We start from the raw sequence: 16,797 nt of genomic DNA, 5'->3' as shown, positions 1-16,797 counted from the left end.
ATGAATCTACTTGCATTTTTAATAAATCTTTGGAAAATTATAGAATTAAATTGTATTGTATATTTTGCATTAATTATAATTTAATGTAAATATTTAAAGGATCATCATATTTTATAACCCAGTTTTATCATTCCTTCATGTTCTAAGGAAAGTTCTTCATCTATGAGATGTACTGCTTCATGCTTCTCAATTTTTTGAAGAAGGTAGTTTCAAAGAAAAAGAAAGAAGGTCAAACAAAGAAAACACCCCTCTACACAGAGTTAGTAGACTTAAGCTCATGATCACATGAACCAGTATCAAAATACAAAAAAGTTCCATGAAGACTTGAGTCAATATATATCTGACATTTATTTGGATGATTAAGAGAAGTTGGGGATACAGGGCAGGAGAGGAGAGTGTCATCCAATCCATTTTGAATGTTACAATGTAAGTTGAATACACTTCCATAGACCTTTCTTTGGTGCTCAGAGATAAGACACAGTTTCCATGGGCCATCATATGACCCAATACGTGTTTTGCTGTTTGTTTTCAAATCATTTCTTGAAGTCATGGAAACATCTTTGACTCTATTTGATCTGGTCCTGTGCCTGCCTTCAATTTTATAACACCTAAATAAACACCTCTAGAATTGTATCTATATTAGCATAAGGAAAGTGTATAGAATACTTTTCCACCAAGACAATATGTAAATTAATCAGTAAATGTATAGAGCTTTGGTGAAACTGTGCCATCAATAACATTTCTGTAAAGTGTAAGTTTCTTTCTTTTGTGTAACAATTTTACTGTAAATTTTCAAGTTTTTTAATCTTTTTCTCTTTTTTACTTTATTTAAATACAATGTGGAATGCAATTTTTAAGGTTCTTAAGAACATGTATAGAAAATAGTAATTTCATTATTTCATTTATGATTATTATTGTGCCAATAATGTTTGGATGAACATTCATTTTTTTTAAATAAACGTGTTGTACTTGTTAGTGTGATATTTTGAAAGCTTTAGGGTGGATGCCAGGCCACCAAGACCAACTCAGACTTGGCTAAAGTTGGTTTTACTTTCTTTTATCTCAGATGAACAAATAAGTTTGAAAGAGTTCTATACAAGGTCATACTTAAACCTGTATGAGACATGGAGTGCAAGGGAGAAAAGACAGGGGAGCAGTTATGACTTCTCTGACCTCCCTCATTCCCTGAAAGACCCAGTGAGAATTCTGTGGCTTCAGCAGCCCCCTCAGAATGGGAATCCAGATCAAAGGAGCCCAAAACCCAGGCTTGCTCCCTTTTTGGCTTTGTGTGTGAGTGAATGGGCACATTATCCCTCAAGACTGTATCTTAGTATCACGATAATAATTTTTTAATCTACATCGTGTACATCTGCTTTTTATTCCTGCTATGCCATTGAGCTTATTTGAGATTCCAGAAAAGCATCTTTGACCAGAAACTACTATAAGGGATCCTGATTTTTTGAGAGAAGTTCATGAGGACCTTTTTGGTTTTTTATTTTTTCTTTTGCGTTTAATTCTACTCTAAACTGGAAGGGATAATTCTAGATACACCTGGGCGCTAGTTTTTCACCTGAACACAAGTTTTCTACCAAACAAGATTGTTTAAAATTATCATATTTTGCCTTACTTGAACTCATTAGTGAGCTTTTTTCTTCCATTTAACCATGTGTCATTGTTTTTTTCATTTCAACATATGATGGTTTATGGCTTTAACATTTGTGAACTTTACACTGATCATATACACTTGACCCTCCATATCAGTGGGCTCTACATTCAACTGAGAATCGAAAATATATAGAGAAAAAACTGTGTCTGTACTGAACATGTCCAAACTTTTTTTCCTCTTTCTTATTTTCTAAGCAACTTGGTATAACAACTAGTTATAGAGCATTTACACCGTATTAGGTATTATAAGTAATCTCGAGGGATTTAAAGTATATGAGAGAATGTATACATACATTTTATATGTGGAATTTCAACATCTGTGACTTTTCATAACCACAGGGGTCCGGTAACTAATCTTTCTTGAATATAAAGGCTGGGCTGTCTGCTTCCTGATATCTTAATCTCATCAAAATCTAGTATCTGAATCTTGAAGAAGAAAGGGAAAACAAATCATGAAAGAAGAGACTTTTCTTGGTTGGAGCATATGTGTATTTTATATAACCTTATATTTTGAAAGATTTTAATGAATTGTTTTCCCAAAAGGGATGTTATTCACTTTCCTCTTGTTCCCTACATTCTGTCCTTGTCAGTACCAGATGTCAATCTCTTATCCCTAGTAACACTACTATGGTAAAGTACTGCCATGCCACTAGTTTCTTCAAATCATTACATATCCTTAGTTTTAGCTGAGTCTTTTGTAAACAGATACTACTGTACCTGAATTTCATTTCTTGTTATGCACCCGCAACTTGGGCAGCCCCTGGAATTTGACATCGACCTCCAACATTCTTGAAAGCATAAAAACCAAAGCTTCAGATGTCCTCAGATGGAAGCTGGCCTTGGTCTTTGACTTATTCCCTCAGATTTCCTGCCTTCAGTTAGATTTTGGTCCATGAGTATTCCTTACTAATATTCCAGGTCATTGGTGCATTAAAACAAATTTTTAATAGTTTCATTTTACACTTCTATTTATTTTTATCAGGATCAATCAGGGTGCCTAGTTTAATGCATTCCCAGAAACCATAATAATTTGTTTTCCAACACACAAATTTCAACATTTTTACATATGAGGCTCCTTAGGATGTAAATTGATTTGTAGCATTGACTGTGTTGTACTGATTTCTCACAAATAAGGTTGTGGGATTCTTACCACTATATCACACTTAGGAAGTTAGCAATAAAAACAGATAATTTGTCCAGGATTTAAGTCAGGAATTTTTCTAGTATTCATAGGGAGAAATGGTTAGAATGACTAAGAAATGCACAGTTAGCTGAAAATATAGAAAAATATTTTCAGTTTTCATTTACTTCGGCAAACTTTACTTCCCAATTATAAGTTCAAGATATTTTGCTAATTTATTCTTCTATCCTCAAAGTTCTAATCTTCTACCCTACTCCCAGGTAAGGTTGGGAAACTGGTTTTCTATCCTCAGTACATGATTCAATAATTCCCATCTTTAAGTATGATTTCTCATGATTTCATACCTCTGTGAGGAATTTCCATATTAATACTACCTGGACTATTCCTCTAGTCATCCAAGCAATATCTCAGCTAAAATTACAAACTTATTTTTTAATAGGCAGAAAAGACTTAATAGAGACAAAGGACATTATTTCTTAGTTTTAAAACTGTACCTGCCTTTAAACACTGTTGTCTAATACACTGAATTTGGAATTCTAACTCATTTCTAATATTTTGCGTTGGAGTTGGGATGAGAATACATAAAACATTTTTTAAAACTGAAAAATAGAAAGAGGCCAGGATGGGGTACAGGAACTTTTTCTAAAAAGGAAATTATTTTTCTGTGGCATAGGTTGCTGGTATATAATTTTATCTTCTTTTTATTTGTACCTCCAGATGTAGAGCCACAAGCAAAAAACAGGAATCTTACAAACAGGGCTTTTATTTAACTGGTTAGGGGTAAACAGAGAGACCAAAGATTTAGGAAAAGATCTGATACAAAACAATTGTGCACAATCTACATGAACCAGGCAGAATTCACAGTGGTGAGACGCTATGTTTTGGGCAATTTAACACATGTTCAGGGATGGAGTTAGGATTACTTTGACAATAATGTGTAAGCTGTTGATTAATAAAAAGAGGTCTGATAACATTGAGAGAATTGTGTCTGTTTATTTTTATTCTAGTTGTGCCTTGTCTATAGATAATAGTTATGACACTAGTAATCAAACCATGGCTTTTAAAAATAATTCTATCTTATTGAAAAGTCATTACCAAGTAGGGAAAGCACATATTCTTCTAGTGTCAGATAATCATACCTCTAGAAAGCCCAGTTATTTGGATTTGAAGACCAAGAGGAACATACCAACTATTGGCTTCTCCACTGAGGATGTAGAAAGAAAGCACCAGCAGCATTGGCCTTGTAAATCTAAACCTAAAAAGGCCAGACCACAAAAGGAAACCTCATGGATTTTCATTAAAATATATTTCCCTTAACCAGTCTATTTTACCACTACAGATTCCTTCTTTTGGGCAACTAAAATGGTAACATACTGAAGTATATCTTTCATTAGTCAAGTTTAATTGTGGCTTTAAAAAATTTACACTTATTTCTTTACAACTCCTGAGAAATGGACCCTGAACCTGAAAGAAAGGACTGGAGAGCGGCTTCTGTAATGGGGAAAATAGCCTGAGAAGAACTGGATGGTAGGAAAGTTTGGAGGGCAGTATCTGTCACTTTCTCAAGTGTATTGCATGCATACACACCAGTCGATAGTATTTGTTGACTGTAAAGCAGCATCTGGCAGTAAGGAAGAAAATTAGCAAATGAAATCTAGAACTCAGAGACAAGCCTACTCAGCAATTTTTCTTAGGCTTGTCCTGCTCGCACATGACTGTACACATCTGTGTCATGTATCATGCATTATGTATGAATTCTCTATGCTTATCCTGCTTGGCCCAATGGAGGGTAAGTGCCTTAAAAGCAAAGCTTTAGCTTCTGTTTTATTTTTAGTTCTTTTTGGTGCTCTGCACACCATAGGCCCTCCATAAATATCGCTGAGTGACTGACAGCCTGTGTTGGCAGCTTTCAGGAAAAAAACACCTGAGTCAGTTGAGAGTTGGCCAAGGATCATAGTGAAGAGTTATTTTCTGTATAAATATTGCAGGACCTTCTCATACTAAAAACAAACAGAAATTTGAAGGACACATACTACAGGAGCAAACCTTAAGCTCCATTTCAGTATACCATAAAGGAAAAGGAAAACTAAATCAGAATCTTCAGGAGTATAAACAACTCCCTTGAAAGAACAAGTCACTCAAGATTTCCAGTTAGAAATAATTTCCAAAAATATCTTTTATGCCTTCTGACTTTCACAGAAGGGGGCCTAGGACTCATTTCCATGGCTGCAGCAGGTCCCACCATTCCTGTCACTCTCTAGCCTAGCGAGGCCCCTTCTGTTGTGGGGCTTAGATGCCAACACAACACTGAAACTTCAATTTCTCAGGACATCACTATTTTCAATTATTCCTTTGGAATATATTAGCATGCTAGACATTGTTGTCACACTATATGTTGTACACTTTACTATATTTTGTGAATCTAAACTTTTTTATGTAAACTACACGGTAATAAAGCCTCATAATTCACACTTAATAGTTATAGCAATCACATCTTTAGAGACAACTTTGTGCCAGCCTCTGTTCTAAGCATACTCTAGGCATTTTAATTCATCTGATCCTCACATTTGTCCTGTAAAGTGGGTACATGTAGCTTTTCTAGTGGAGATAATATTAGTTCATGGAGGTTTTTATTTGCATTTCTTTGATGGTGAATGATAGCATCTTAGTCTGTTTTGTGTTGCTATAACAAAATACCAGAAGGTAGGTAACTTAAAAGAGAGTTTACTTAGCTCATAATTCTGATGGCTGAAGAATCCAAAGAGCATGGTGCTGGCATCTGGCTGTGTCAAAACATAGCAGAGAAGTGGAAAGGGAATTTGGCTGCATGCAGAAGAAAGAGAGAGGTGATATGGCAAGACAGGAAGCCAGAGACTGGGAAGGGGCTAGTCTCACTCTTTTTATAATCTGCTCATATGGGAATTAATCCAGTCATAAGAGACCTGACCCACTCTAATGAGACAGCATTAATCTGTTCTTGAGGACTGAGCCACCATGACCTTATTATCATCCACTAAACTTCAGTGTTCCACCACTTTAACACCACCATATGGGAGCAAGCTTCCCGCCCATGAACCTTTGGTGGACATACTCAAACAGCAGATATTGATAGTTTGTATATCCTTTTGAAGAAATGATATTTAGACCCTTGCCTCCTTTTAATTGGATTACTTTTATTATGCAGCTGTAAAAGTTTTAAAATACATTTTAGAAACAAGTCTTTTGTGAAATATATACTTTCCAAATATTTTCTCGCATTCCGTGGACTATTTTTTTTTTTTTTTCCTGGCAGAATCTCCCTATGTTGTTCAGGCTGGCCCTGGCCTTCATTTCATGTCTTCCTGCCTCAGTCTCCCTGGTGACTGGGATTATAGGCATGCTTCATTGCCCCCAGCTGCTTCTCACTTCTTGATGCTACTCTGTTTTTTCCCTATTTTTTTATTGGTTGATGCTATTCTTTGAAGTCAATTCTATCTTGGTACTTATCCTCAATCTTATTTCTGTTACAAGCATATTGTTATGAATTGAGTAGTGTCCTCCAAAATTTGTAAGTTAAATTCATAGTTCTCGGTATCTCAGAATGTGACCTTATTTGGAAACAGGGTTGTTTCAGATTAATTATTTAAGGTTGTGTCAGATCCTACATCATGGGCTTCTAATCTGACTTGTGTCCTTAGGAGGAGAAATTTGTACATAGATATATGAACACAGGGAGAATGTAAAGAAATTATCAGAACCTGAGGGGGGGGGGGTAGGGGAGTGAGAGAGAAAGAGAGAGAGACAGAGAGAGAGAGAGACAGAGCGCTTGAAACAGATCTTTCTTTAGTGCCTTCAGAGGAAGCCTGTCCCTGCTGACACCTTGATCTTGGATTTCTATCCTCTAGAATTATGAGACCATAAATTTCCATTGTTACTCAAATTGCAGCAGTTTTTATGGTAGCCATAGGAAACTAACATAGATGTCTAATGCAAAAATCAGATTGTTTTTTAATTTTAGTAGTTATATCAGATCAAAATTCATGGTTTAATAATTTACTGTTTCTTGGTTTGTAATCTTAGTTATGTTGCTGAATTACACGAAAATTACATTGCATTTAATGGGCTCTTTATTTTTTCCTGTGTGAGTATCATAGGGCTTCAAAAAATTATCAGTGTAATATTAAAATGTGTCAGTGTCCACAACCTCTAGTAAACATTTTAGACTACCTACCTAACATTTGGATTGCTTAACTTCCTTTTCCCTTTTGAGTAAGAGAAGCATATTTATTCAAATTCTCCCTCCTTCTTCTCCTATTAAATAAGGGAGGTGACTCTAAAGTCAGCATTTTAAGAGGACTTTGTCTAAGAAATCAATAATGATAACCTTTTCATTCCCAGTGGTTGGTTTGGATATGTACAAAACACAGTTTTAACATATGAGACCTCAGGAGAATTTCAATGGGGATTTTTGAGAAAAGTTTTCTTGTTCTTAAGAAAGAGACATGAAGAGAAAAATTCCTTCTTCCTTGCTATAGTCACCTTTTTGACCACAAGGTAGTTAGTCTTTGGGAAAATTACTCATACAGAAGATTGCAGGATTGCAGTGAATGGGAAGTTGGTTTCTTTATGATGTTGGGGAGTTGTAACTGAAGTTTGTCTTGTCTCTGGACTTGTTATGTGAAATGATAAATGTCCTTATTGTTTAAACTAGTTTGGTTCAGAGCTTTGGTTTTCATAGTACAAAGTATCTGAGCTAGTATATAACTATTCCTTCCCAACAATAACCTTTTCCTTTACTTAGCTGCATTGCTTTGCTGATGTTTGAATTCAAAAAGAACATCATTGGATAATTATTCTTTCTTTTGTGCTCTAAACATTTGTGCTTTATTGCCTTTCACTTCAAATTCTTTCTAGATATAAGGAAGCAACAGAAAACTTCATGATAATGTTTTAGAGCACAGATGGCCTGAGTTCCAGCTCATGTGTTTTCCTGGACTCTAAGTCCTCTACCCTTTCTAGACTGCAGTTCCATCATCTGTAAAATGTGTGACTAATCTAAGTCCCATATTTTAAAGATCTGTGTGAACAGATCAATGTATGTACAGGTCTTAGATGTATGGCAGACTAAATGCTTTCATTTTGATTTAAAAAAATTCTATATTCATCAACTGTCAAGCTTAGTTATTTTAAATTTTTTTAAAAGTTTTTTTCTTGCAGTTTTAAGGTCTTATTAATTTAAATGGAATATAAAAATTTTAATTTCAGCCGAAAAATTTAGATGTCAGAGTTTTAAGAAATTATTATTTTAGGTGTACATATTTATGGATACAGTGTGATGATTTGACATATATATATACACAATGTTCAATGATCAAATCAGGGTAGTTAGCATTTCTGTGTCTGCAGATTTTTAATTTTTTTATTACCATATAATAATTATACATATTTATGAGGCACAGCATGAGATTTCAATATACATTTATAAGTATTCTGATCAAGTCAGGGTAATTAATGTTTCCATTTTATTATTACTGTTTTTTGTTTGAAGACTTTGAACTCCTCTCTTCAAGTTTTTCATAAAATATGTTATTGTGAACTACAGTAACCACATTATGCTGTAGAACACTAGAACTCACTACTTCCATCCCATATATCTTGATATCTTGGTTCCTATTATTCCACTTCTTCCATCCCCCTGCCCTGTCCCTTTCCAGCCTCTAGTAATAACTATTATACATTCCAATTGACTTTTTAAAACATTCACATATGAGAGAGAGCATGCAGTATTTGTCCTTTTATGTCTGACATTCCATTTAACGTAATGTGCTCTATTTCCATCCATTTTGCAGAAAATGATAGGATAGCATTCTTTTTAGTGGCTAAATTATTGTGCATATATACCATATTTTCTTTATTTGTTCATCTGTTAATGGGCATGTAGGTTGATTTCATACCTTAGCTATTGTGAATAGTGCAGCAATAAACATGGATATGGAAGTATCTCTTTTACATGCCATTTCCTTTGGATATATAACCCAAAATGAGATAGTTGAATCATAGGGTAGATCTACATATTTTTTAATGTTTTGAGGAACCTCCATGCTGTTCTCCATAATGGCTATACGAATTTATTTTCCCTTTGTTGTTCTTTTTTTTCAAATAAACAAATATTTATTATTCAGGGAACCCATTTTTTTCTGTTATTTTTTTATATTTTATAATTCAAATATTTAATGGTACAAAGCAATAATTCTGAAAATGGTAAATGTATGTAGTGGATAATGTCACACTAGCTTCTCTGATCAAGAGTAGTAACTTCATAATAGTATTAAGAATTCTTAAACTAAGAGGAAGTTCTGTGAGGGAGGGGGGGTTAGAGATAGAAACATAAATGGGTCTCAGTAGTGAAACTGAAATACTTTTTCCTCAGAAAGCTTTTGTGAAATTAAATATAAAACAGCTCACAACACAACAAAGCAAAATTCATTATTATTCTTTTGAGATGGCTAGGATACTGAAGCATATTGTTTTGTTTACTTTTTTTTTTTTTTTTTCACAAGATCCTATGTCTTTAAAGAGTCCTCAATGTCTTTATATGTATGTAAGAATAGGAGGCCGAAAGGGCAAAGAAATTGTTCCTCTGTCAAATCACACCAAGATATCTTGATCCACCTATATTTGCTAGTGCAGTGGGGAAACATTTTTACCACAAGTCTGCAGAGTTGAAGTATTTAAAACAAAACACAAGACCACATGTTTCACACTTAAAAGAATGATAGACTGTAACTTATGGGTGAGGTGGGGTGAGGTGAGATGAGGTGAGGTGGTTTAACAAGCTAGAGTTTTAAATATCTCTGATACTAAGTGCGTTGGCTGCAAAAATAACTCCAAAGGAACATGACATGACCTAAAATATAGAGAAGAGTCCCTTATCTAAGTAATGCAATGTAAGAGATCATTTTAACAAAATCCAGCTTTGCTTATAATATGTAGTATCTGAACATTGATACACTAGCCATTGTGATTCACTTTCTATTTTTGGTTGTGAAGTGCCCTTACAGGGTCCACCCTAAGGGCTATTGTCTTTCACACAGTGGGAAGAGAGCTCTGAAATATCATGTAATACATATATTATCTCTGTATTGAACACAAATACATCAATTATAAATGTTCAATATAGAAACACTCCATGGGTTTTTTTAACATTGGCAGTGAATTATAGCTCTAAATACCACTGTATCCATTCACTTACTCATTCAACAATTTTTCATCGCATACTTATCTAGGAATCAAGATACGACCCTAAAAAGGGTAATCATTCAGCCCTCAAAAAACTTGCATTCCTAAGAGGAAGATTGATAATAATTAAACGACGAACCAAAACCATCATTTTGGACAGTGATGAGTGTGGTAAAGAAAATAAAGTAGGGTAGAATAAGAGCACACGGTGGCTATTTTAAATGTATGCTCAGAGCAGCGTTCTTTGCAGACAGAGATATCTGAGCTGAGACCTAACTGGCAAGAAGAAATCAGCAGACAAAATACCAAAAAAGAACAACTAGTTCTTTTGCAAGGGGTATACAGAAGAAATGGTTAACAATGCTAGATGGAACTTGGCGACTTTCAAGAACAGCTAGAAGGCCTCTGTAGCCAGTGCATAGTGAGCATGTATTGCTGAGGTCCCACAGTTAGGTAAGGAGTTTCACTTTTATTCTAATTAAAATTGTTATTGATTTTAAGTTTTAAAGAGGGGTGGGAAGTAAAAGATGTAATACAATTGACATTTTAAAATACGATATTGCATTTCGATTTCATTTATCTGAACCCAATTTCTAATTCCGGTGTTGGACGGAAAACATCCTGGCCCTCCGTCCCTGTTTGCCCAGGCTGTTTGCGCTCGTCGAGGCCTGTTTGCATCCGACGCCCTGCTGTTGACAGCCTCAGAGGACCGTGTGACAGTTGGCAGGCGCAGTGAGGCGTATCCGGAGCCAAGTAGCTGCAGGGGCCCGAGCTGCGGGAGGGGAGGAGGGAGTGGAGCGGTGGCTGCGCGCTGGGAACCGGGGAGGCCTCTGTCGCGAGGGTGGCGGCGCTGCGCACTCGGAGACAGGGCTGAGGAAGAAGGCGGAGACCGGTTTCCCCGGGGTTCACAGGTCCACTGAAGATTCTGCTTGTAGGCTCACAAGAGCTGCCCGGATTTGGACTGGAAACAATGGAGATTCGGGGCTGGAGACAATGGCGCGAGTGTTGGGGGACAGGAGAGACTAAGAGAGTGTCTTAGGCCTAGCGCCGCGGGGCCTGGCCCAAGGCCCCAGAGACCGCACCCCAGGAAACCGCAGGTGTCGATTTAGAGCCCAGATCAGGCGGGCCTATGCCCACAACCTGCGGCGCCTGAGGCCCGGCCGGTCGATCCGGCGCCGGGTTTTTTGATCCGCCCGCATCTAGAGGCCGCGCCCAGAGCCGCCAGCCCGCAGACCCGACTCGGAGCGCTGTGGGGTCCGTGTGCGTCCCCGCCCTCACTTTGGTCTCCAAGCCAGCTGGGGACCACTCTGCTTCCGGCGTGCAGCCCTGCGGTAAAGATCTACAGCACTTGCTCCTCTGGCCTCTAAGTGAGTTGCCTGGAGTCAGTCTCCCTGGAAAACCGACGTTTCGCGGTCCGAAGAGTGACTTTTCGTCCGCAGGATCCTGCTCTGCCTTCAGATCGACTTCAGTGACACCTCCTCAGCGAGGCCGCACATCTCCACACCATCCGAATGAACTACTCACTCACTCTCCATCACATCACCCCGATTTAAAGCGCAGTGGGGCACTGATTTTACTCTCGCGTGTCTTCTGCCTTTGTTTACTGTCGGTCTTTGGAATGTCCGCTCCACAGGGGCGGGGCGGTGCTTTTCTGGCGCCTTGCGGGTGTAGCCGCGCTCAGAACCCAGAAGGCCCCCACGTTGGCTGAAGAAGTGAACTCGCTTCCGGGTTCCCGGGAGCGCAGCGGCCGCGGGCACTTCTGGAAGGGGCGGGGCTTGTGTTGGCCCCGCCCCTGTCGCTCTTCCCCCGCCTCTCCCTGAAGTCGTCCGAGGGCTGAGCGGTGCTTTGGGCTCCGGCCTCCCTGGCTCTTTCTGCAGCCGAAGCGAAAACCCGGAACGGCGGAGCGGCGCCGCCCCACGCGGCACCTCCCCGGCAACCCTTAGGCCGCGCTGGGCATGCTCAGTCAGCAGGGCCGCCTTAGCTCTCGGAGTAGGAAGCTTGGGCGCTCCGGCTGTAAGGAGCCGCGGCGGGGGGATAATGGAGCCCTTCACCAATGGTGAGTGGGCAGCGCGAGACCTCGGGACCAGAGCTCTCGGCGCCCCGGAGGGTCTTCGACAGTAGTGACACGAGGGGCCGTGCTGCCGTCGTGCCGGTTCCCCACGAGGGCTGGGGGGCGGTGGAAGGGGGTCGGGGAGGCAGCTGGAGGCTCGGGCGGCGGGTTTGGCCCGCGCGCAGCTGGGTGCTGGCGTGAAGGTCAGCGCCGCTGCCTGCTCCGCTGCGGCCACGACCCAGCCCTGCGCTACACCGCCGGGTGAGCGAACCACAAAGTTTGGGCTTGTGCGCAGAGAAGGGGGCCGCGAGAAAGTTGGCATCCTGGCTTTCCCCCAGTATAAGGCGGTGTCAGCCTCCACTCTTAAGCAGGAAGGGTTAAACTGTGGCCGCCGCCAAACCCCACTTCTGCCGGTGCGTGCGGAGCTGTCCTCCTGTCCTTCAGCGAGTTGCAGGCGTGACTTCTAATAGGGCTGGTGGGGATGCGGGGCTCGGCTGGGTAATTTCGTGGAAGGAAGGGAAACTTACGGAAAAACTTGCTTTCCCCTGCCGTGTGCCGCTGAGGTCCTGTCTGTTCCTGGTGCACTCTGCAGGGCGATCAGTCTTCTTTTCACTGACTCCTGATATCAGTTTTTCAATCAAGGACTCATTGAATATCAAAGATCTGTCACGGTGATATCACAGTGTAGGGCAAGAGTTAAAGCAGGAGCCTGCAACCTGAAAACAGCCACGGCCTTTTACCGAATGGGGAGAATAAATCCCACCCTAGTTAATAGCTTTTGTTTGGACCTGAAGTGCCTGAGTCAACAATACAGGAGTGAGATGTCAAGCATTTTGCAGCATTTGAGTTTGTGAATTTCCCTTTAGGATAGAAAGTAGGAAAACTGCTAATAAGGAAGCCTACATACTCAAATTAGGGGATTCACTCTCTAGGTGACACGTGTTTTCCTGCCGGATGATTGGTTACCTCAGATAGAGTATCGCATTAATAGAAGAAATAGTCTACCTTGTTGAGTGAATTAATTGCCACCCAAGAGACAGATATTGCCCACTATATCCCAGATCCCAGCCAGACTGTTGTAGAATGCTTTACTTCATTCATGGGACTAAGAACCATTCATTATATTCTCCATGTCCCTAATTCAGACTGCTTTATTCTACTGCCATCTTTCTGTCTGTACGGTTTAATTAGGATGGCAACTTTAATTTTGAAATTTTCTTTCGTATTTAAGTTCTACCTGTAAGTGCTCAGGTTCTAAGAATAGTCTGGTAAAGTTCCTCAGAGTTAAAGAAGATATGAGCAGAAAAGAACCAGGGACCATCTAGTACTTGAGTGTAAAATATGTATTAATACAGATCATTTAGTCATTGTAAATGAGTATTCAAAGGCTTATTTTTTATTCTAGGCTGAATATTTGGATTTTCCATGTTTGTAGGATTTTAAATGTGAAATTTCACCTACTTGAAAAAAAAAGGGGACAAGACTGAATCACCCATTTGGTCAAGACTGGTGCTAATTGTTTTGCTGAACCTTTACCTACAGGATTAAAGTACATTCTCAGGTCTTAAAATTAATTTTCTCCCCTCAGAATATCCTACTCTAGATGTGAATACTTGCAAATTATCACATTGGGAGGACTGGCAAATTCCCAGAGAAAAGAATAACAACAACAAAAAGCAGTACTTAATTTTCATGTAGAAAATTGGATTTCTGATTCTTATTCACATTTTCAGAGTTGATGCTGGAGATAGATTGATAAATGCATCATTTTAGTTACTGTAGTATCACTCCTTGAAACCTGAACTAGTATCCTTTAACAGGTAAAATAGAAAGTACAACATCTAAAGTCAGCAAGAAATTAGATGCTGGTAATTTGAGGTACTTTTCAGGTTTACTGCAAAACTTTTGAAGGTTTGTTATGGATTTTTAGTGTCTTCAAACATGACATGACATAATGGTAAATATGTTTATTTTTGTACTTAATTCTTTTGAACGCAGAAAATATGCACACATAATTCTGCCATCGCTCTGGGTGTTTTCTTGCAGAGTATTTTATTATCTTAGAATTTATTATTGCAGGATTTGTCAAGCTTGGTATTCTGGGTGTTTTCTTGCAAAGTATTTTATTATCTTAGAATTTATTATTGCAGGATTTATCAAGCTTGGTATTGGCTTCTGTTACATGTTCATCCTCTTTTAATAAAATCTTTACCACTTATATTTTCTCATATGTCCATATATAGAGAGGTGTGGAAACTTAACAAGAACAGCTTCAATAATTCAGGACTACATATCTTTCAGTTAAAATCTTTTCAATAGTTCTACCCTCTGACATATAAATTTGTAAAGGAAGTGAATTTAGTTTCTATTGTCATTCTGACTTTCAAGATATCCAGTAGAGATTTCTGTCATTTCTCCATTTTCTGTCAAAAGTTGCTGCTGATGTGGCCCTTTTTCTTGGGCTCTGCTCTCTGCCTGTTGATGATGGGTTCATTTGTTGAATATCCTGTGTTAATATGTTCAGGTCACATGCTACTGCAACCCATTTAAAATGCATGTCTCCAGAAGGAGCTTATAAGGATGGACCTTAGGGTCAGGAATTCCCATTTGGCCCAGGAGATATTTTTGGCTTTGCCCTTGGGGAGGGACTGCTGACTGTTAAGCTGAAGACTGGACATCTGGTTTGGCTTTGGAACTCTGGTGACTATTTTATGGGGAGAGAGATTTAAGATTGGTTTCACAATAATTCTTGTATTCTATTAGGCAGGTATAGGTGAAACTTTTAGGAAGTAGTGATTTGTTTATTTACAACAACCAAAAAAATCAATGGCAATTCTGTTGATTATTATTATTATTTTTTTGGATAGAGGTACTACTAAATGAAGACAAGCAATTATTTGGTGTCCATCTGCTTTGTTCTCATTTGCATGCAAGGTTGGGATATTTCAGACTAACTGACATTCATGTTAAGAAATGCTAAAGCCAGTGTTTACCCTCAGAATCTGATTGACAGGTTCTGAGGTTGGGCCTAGACATCAGCAACTTCATTTTGAGGATACCAGGAGTGTTCTCTAGAAGGGAGCTTTTGGGAAACAAATTCAGGATTTGGAAACATGTTGATGAATACATTTCCTGCTCTTACATAGGAGATATTTTTCTCTATTTTCTAGTTTATAGTGTGATCTGAAACAAATCTAGAGGTTAGAAAAGCATTGGTATTTTGAAGTCCCAGAATTGAAAAGATAATTTAAACAGCTTTATATTTTTTATATGAAAATAATCACCACAAATCACTTTATTGGTGTAGCCTGGTGTACAATGAAACAAGGTGGATTTTCTTATTTTAAAGAGTTGTTTTTGTTTACATTTTCAGATTGGTATCCAGTTGAAAGTATTTTTCATTTCTAAAACGGAAAGTCTTGGCAACAAATTAGGCATTTGTGGGTTATAAAGCAGTATAAAATTGTGGTTTCATCTTTTTATTTTATAACTTAGTTGTTCCATAGGTATATATATCTTCCTAAAAGCCTTTTTAGCATCATCTCTCAAAAATGTGAATTTACCACATTTTGTTTATATGTATACATATGTATGTGTATGTGTATATGCATGCATGTGTATATATATAACATATATGTATATATATTGTTCTATAACAAATTATTGCATTGAAAGAAAACCTAATGAAATGGAAGCTCATAAGTTTCTCTGTGTGATGGAATATAAATTAAACTGTTTTTATCTAAGTTTTTTCATTTGGGGTAAATAGGACTGTATAGTAATTGAGGGTTAGCATCATTAGAAATTTAGTGGTAGAAACAGTCTTTGCTATTACTTAACACATTTCTAAGAGTTGTCTTGAGACAGCATAAAAAACAGCATATTTTAGAAATGGTTGTAGTCAGTGATTCTCATTTGAAGATTGTCTTTGAGAACTCAGTCTCAAAGTGGTATAAAGAAATTATCATATGGAAAATAAGCAGGGGTGATTTCCTGGGTAGTCAGGTAAATACCATTTTTTGAACACTCACATTTTCTGCTAGGCATAGTTACAAAAAACCCTAAAAACAAACAAGAACAACAAAAAAAAAAAACCCAAACCAAAATGCAATTCTGTCATCAAACAGTATTAACCTAAGATAAATGAAAGAATCCGGTTTTTTTCATGCTCCAATAAAAATATGGAAACGTAGAAGAAATAAAAAAGTAATGAGGCTTAGTCCAAGACAGTGTTCTAGTGATGAAAAAAAAATGTACAGAAAAATCTTTTTAACCTGGTTATATAGCATCTATCACCAATAAGTGCACATTTCTGCTGATTTAATGTACTAGTCTTATTAGGAAACTAATATTCTTTTTTTAAAAAATAACTTTATTTTATTTGTTTATATTTTATGTGGTGCTGAGCAAGGGCTCTTACACTGAGCCGCAATCCCAGCCCATGGAAACTAATATTCTTATTAGCAGTGTCATGACCCTTTCTGTGAAAACATTAGAAATTGAGATATGGAAGAATTTAACCAAGATCACCTCACTATTTGGACTATACCTAGATTAGACCTGTGGTTCTTGGCAGTTGAGGTGACAGTGCAGCCATGTTTTGTCAGTTATCTCATGTCATAAAAGCTAGGAGTTGAGCTCATATTACTTGGTCTTTTCATAATACTATGGGAGCAGCCAGAAAAAAAGTCTTTTTCTTTTCTTCTCCTTATATTTTTTTAAA

At 38.1% G+C, this 16,797-nt stretch overlaps 1 protein-coding gene across 1 annotated transcript in view; it reads left to right on the top strand.

Moving 5' to 3' along the window:
• The first annotated feature begins 10,509 nt into the window (after nt 1-10,509).
• LNPEP (leucyl and cystinyl aminopeptidase) overlaps nt 10,510-16,797 on the top strand; it is a 91,534-nt gene continuing 85,246 nt past the window's right edge. Inside the window, exon 1 of the mRNA XM_079145854.1 lies at nt 10,510-12,080. Coding sequence (XP_079001980.1) covers nt 12,062-12,080 — 19 coding nt within the window. The 5' untranslated portion in view covers nt 10,510-12,061. The remainder of the gene's footprint in view (nt 12,081-16,797) is intronic.

Source organism: Sciurus vulgaris, assembly GCF_902686455.1.
Source record: "Sciurus vulgaris genome assembly, chromosome: 6".
Taxonomy (NCBI): Eukaryota; Metazoa; Chordata; class Mammalia; order Rodentia; family Sciuridae; genus Sciurus; species Sciurus vulgaris.
This window is presented reverse-complemented; position numbering and strand designations above follow the sequence as displayed.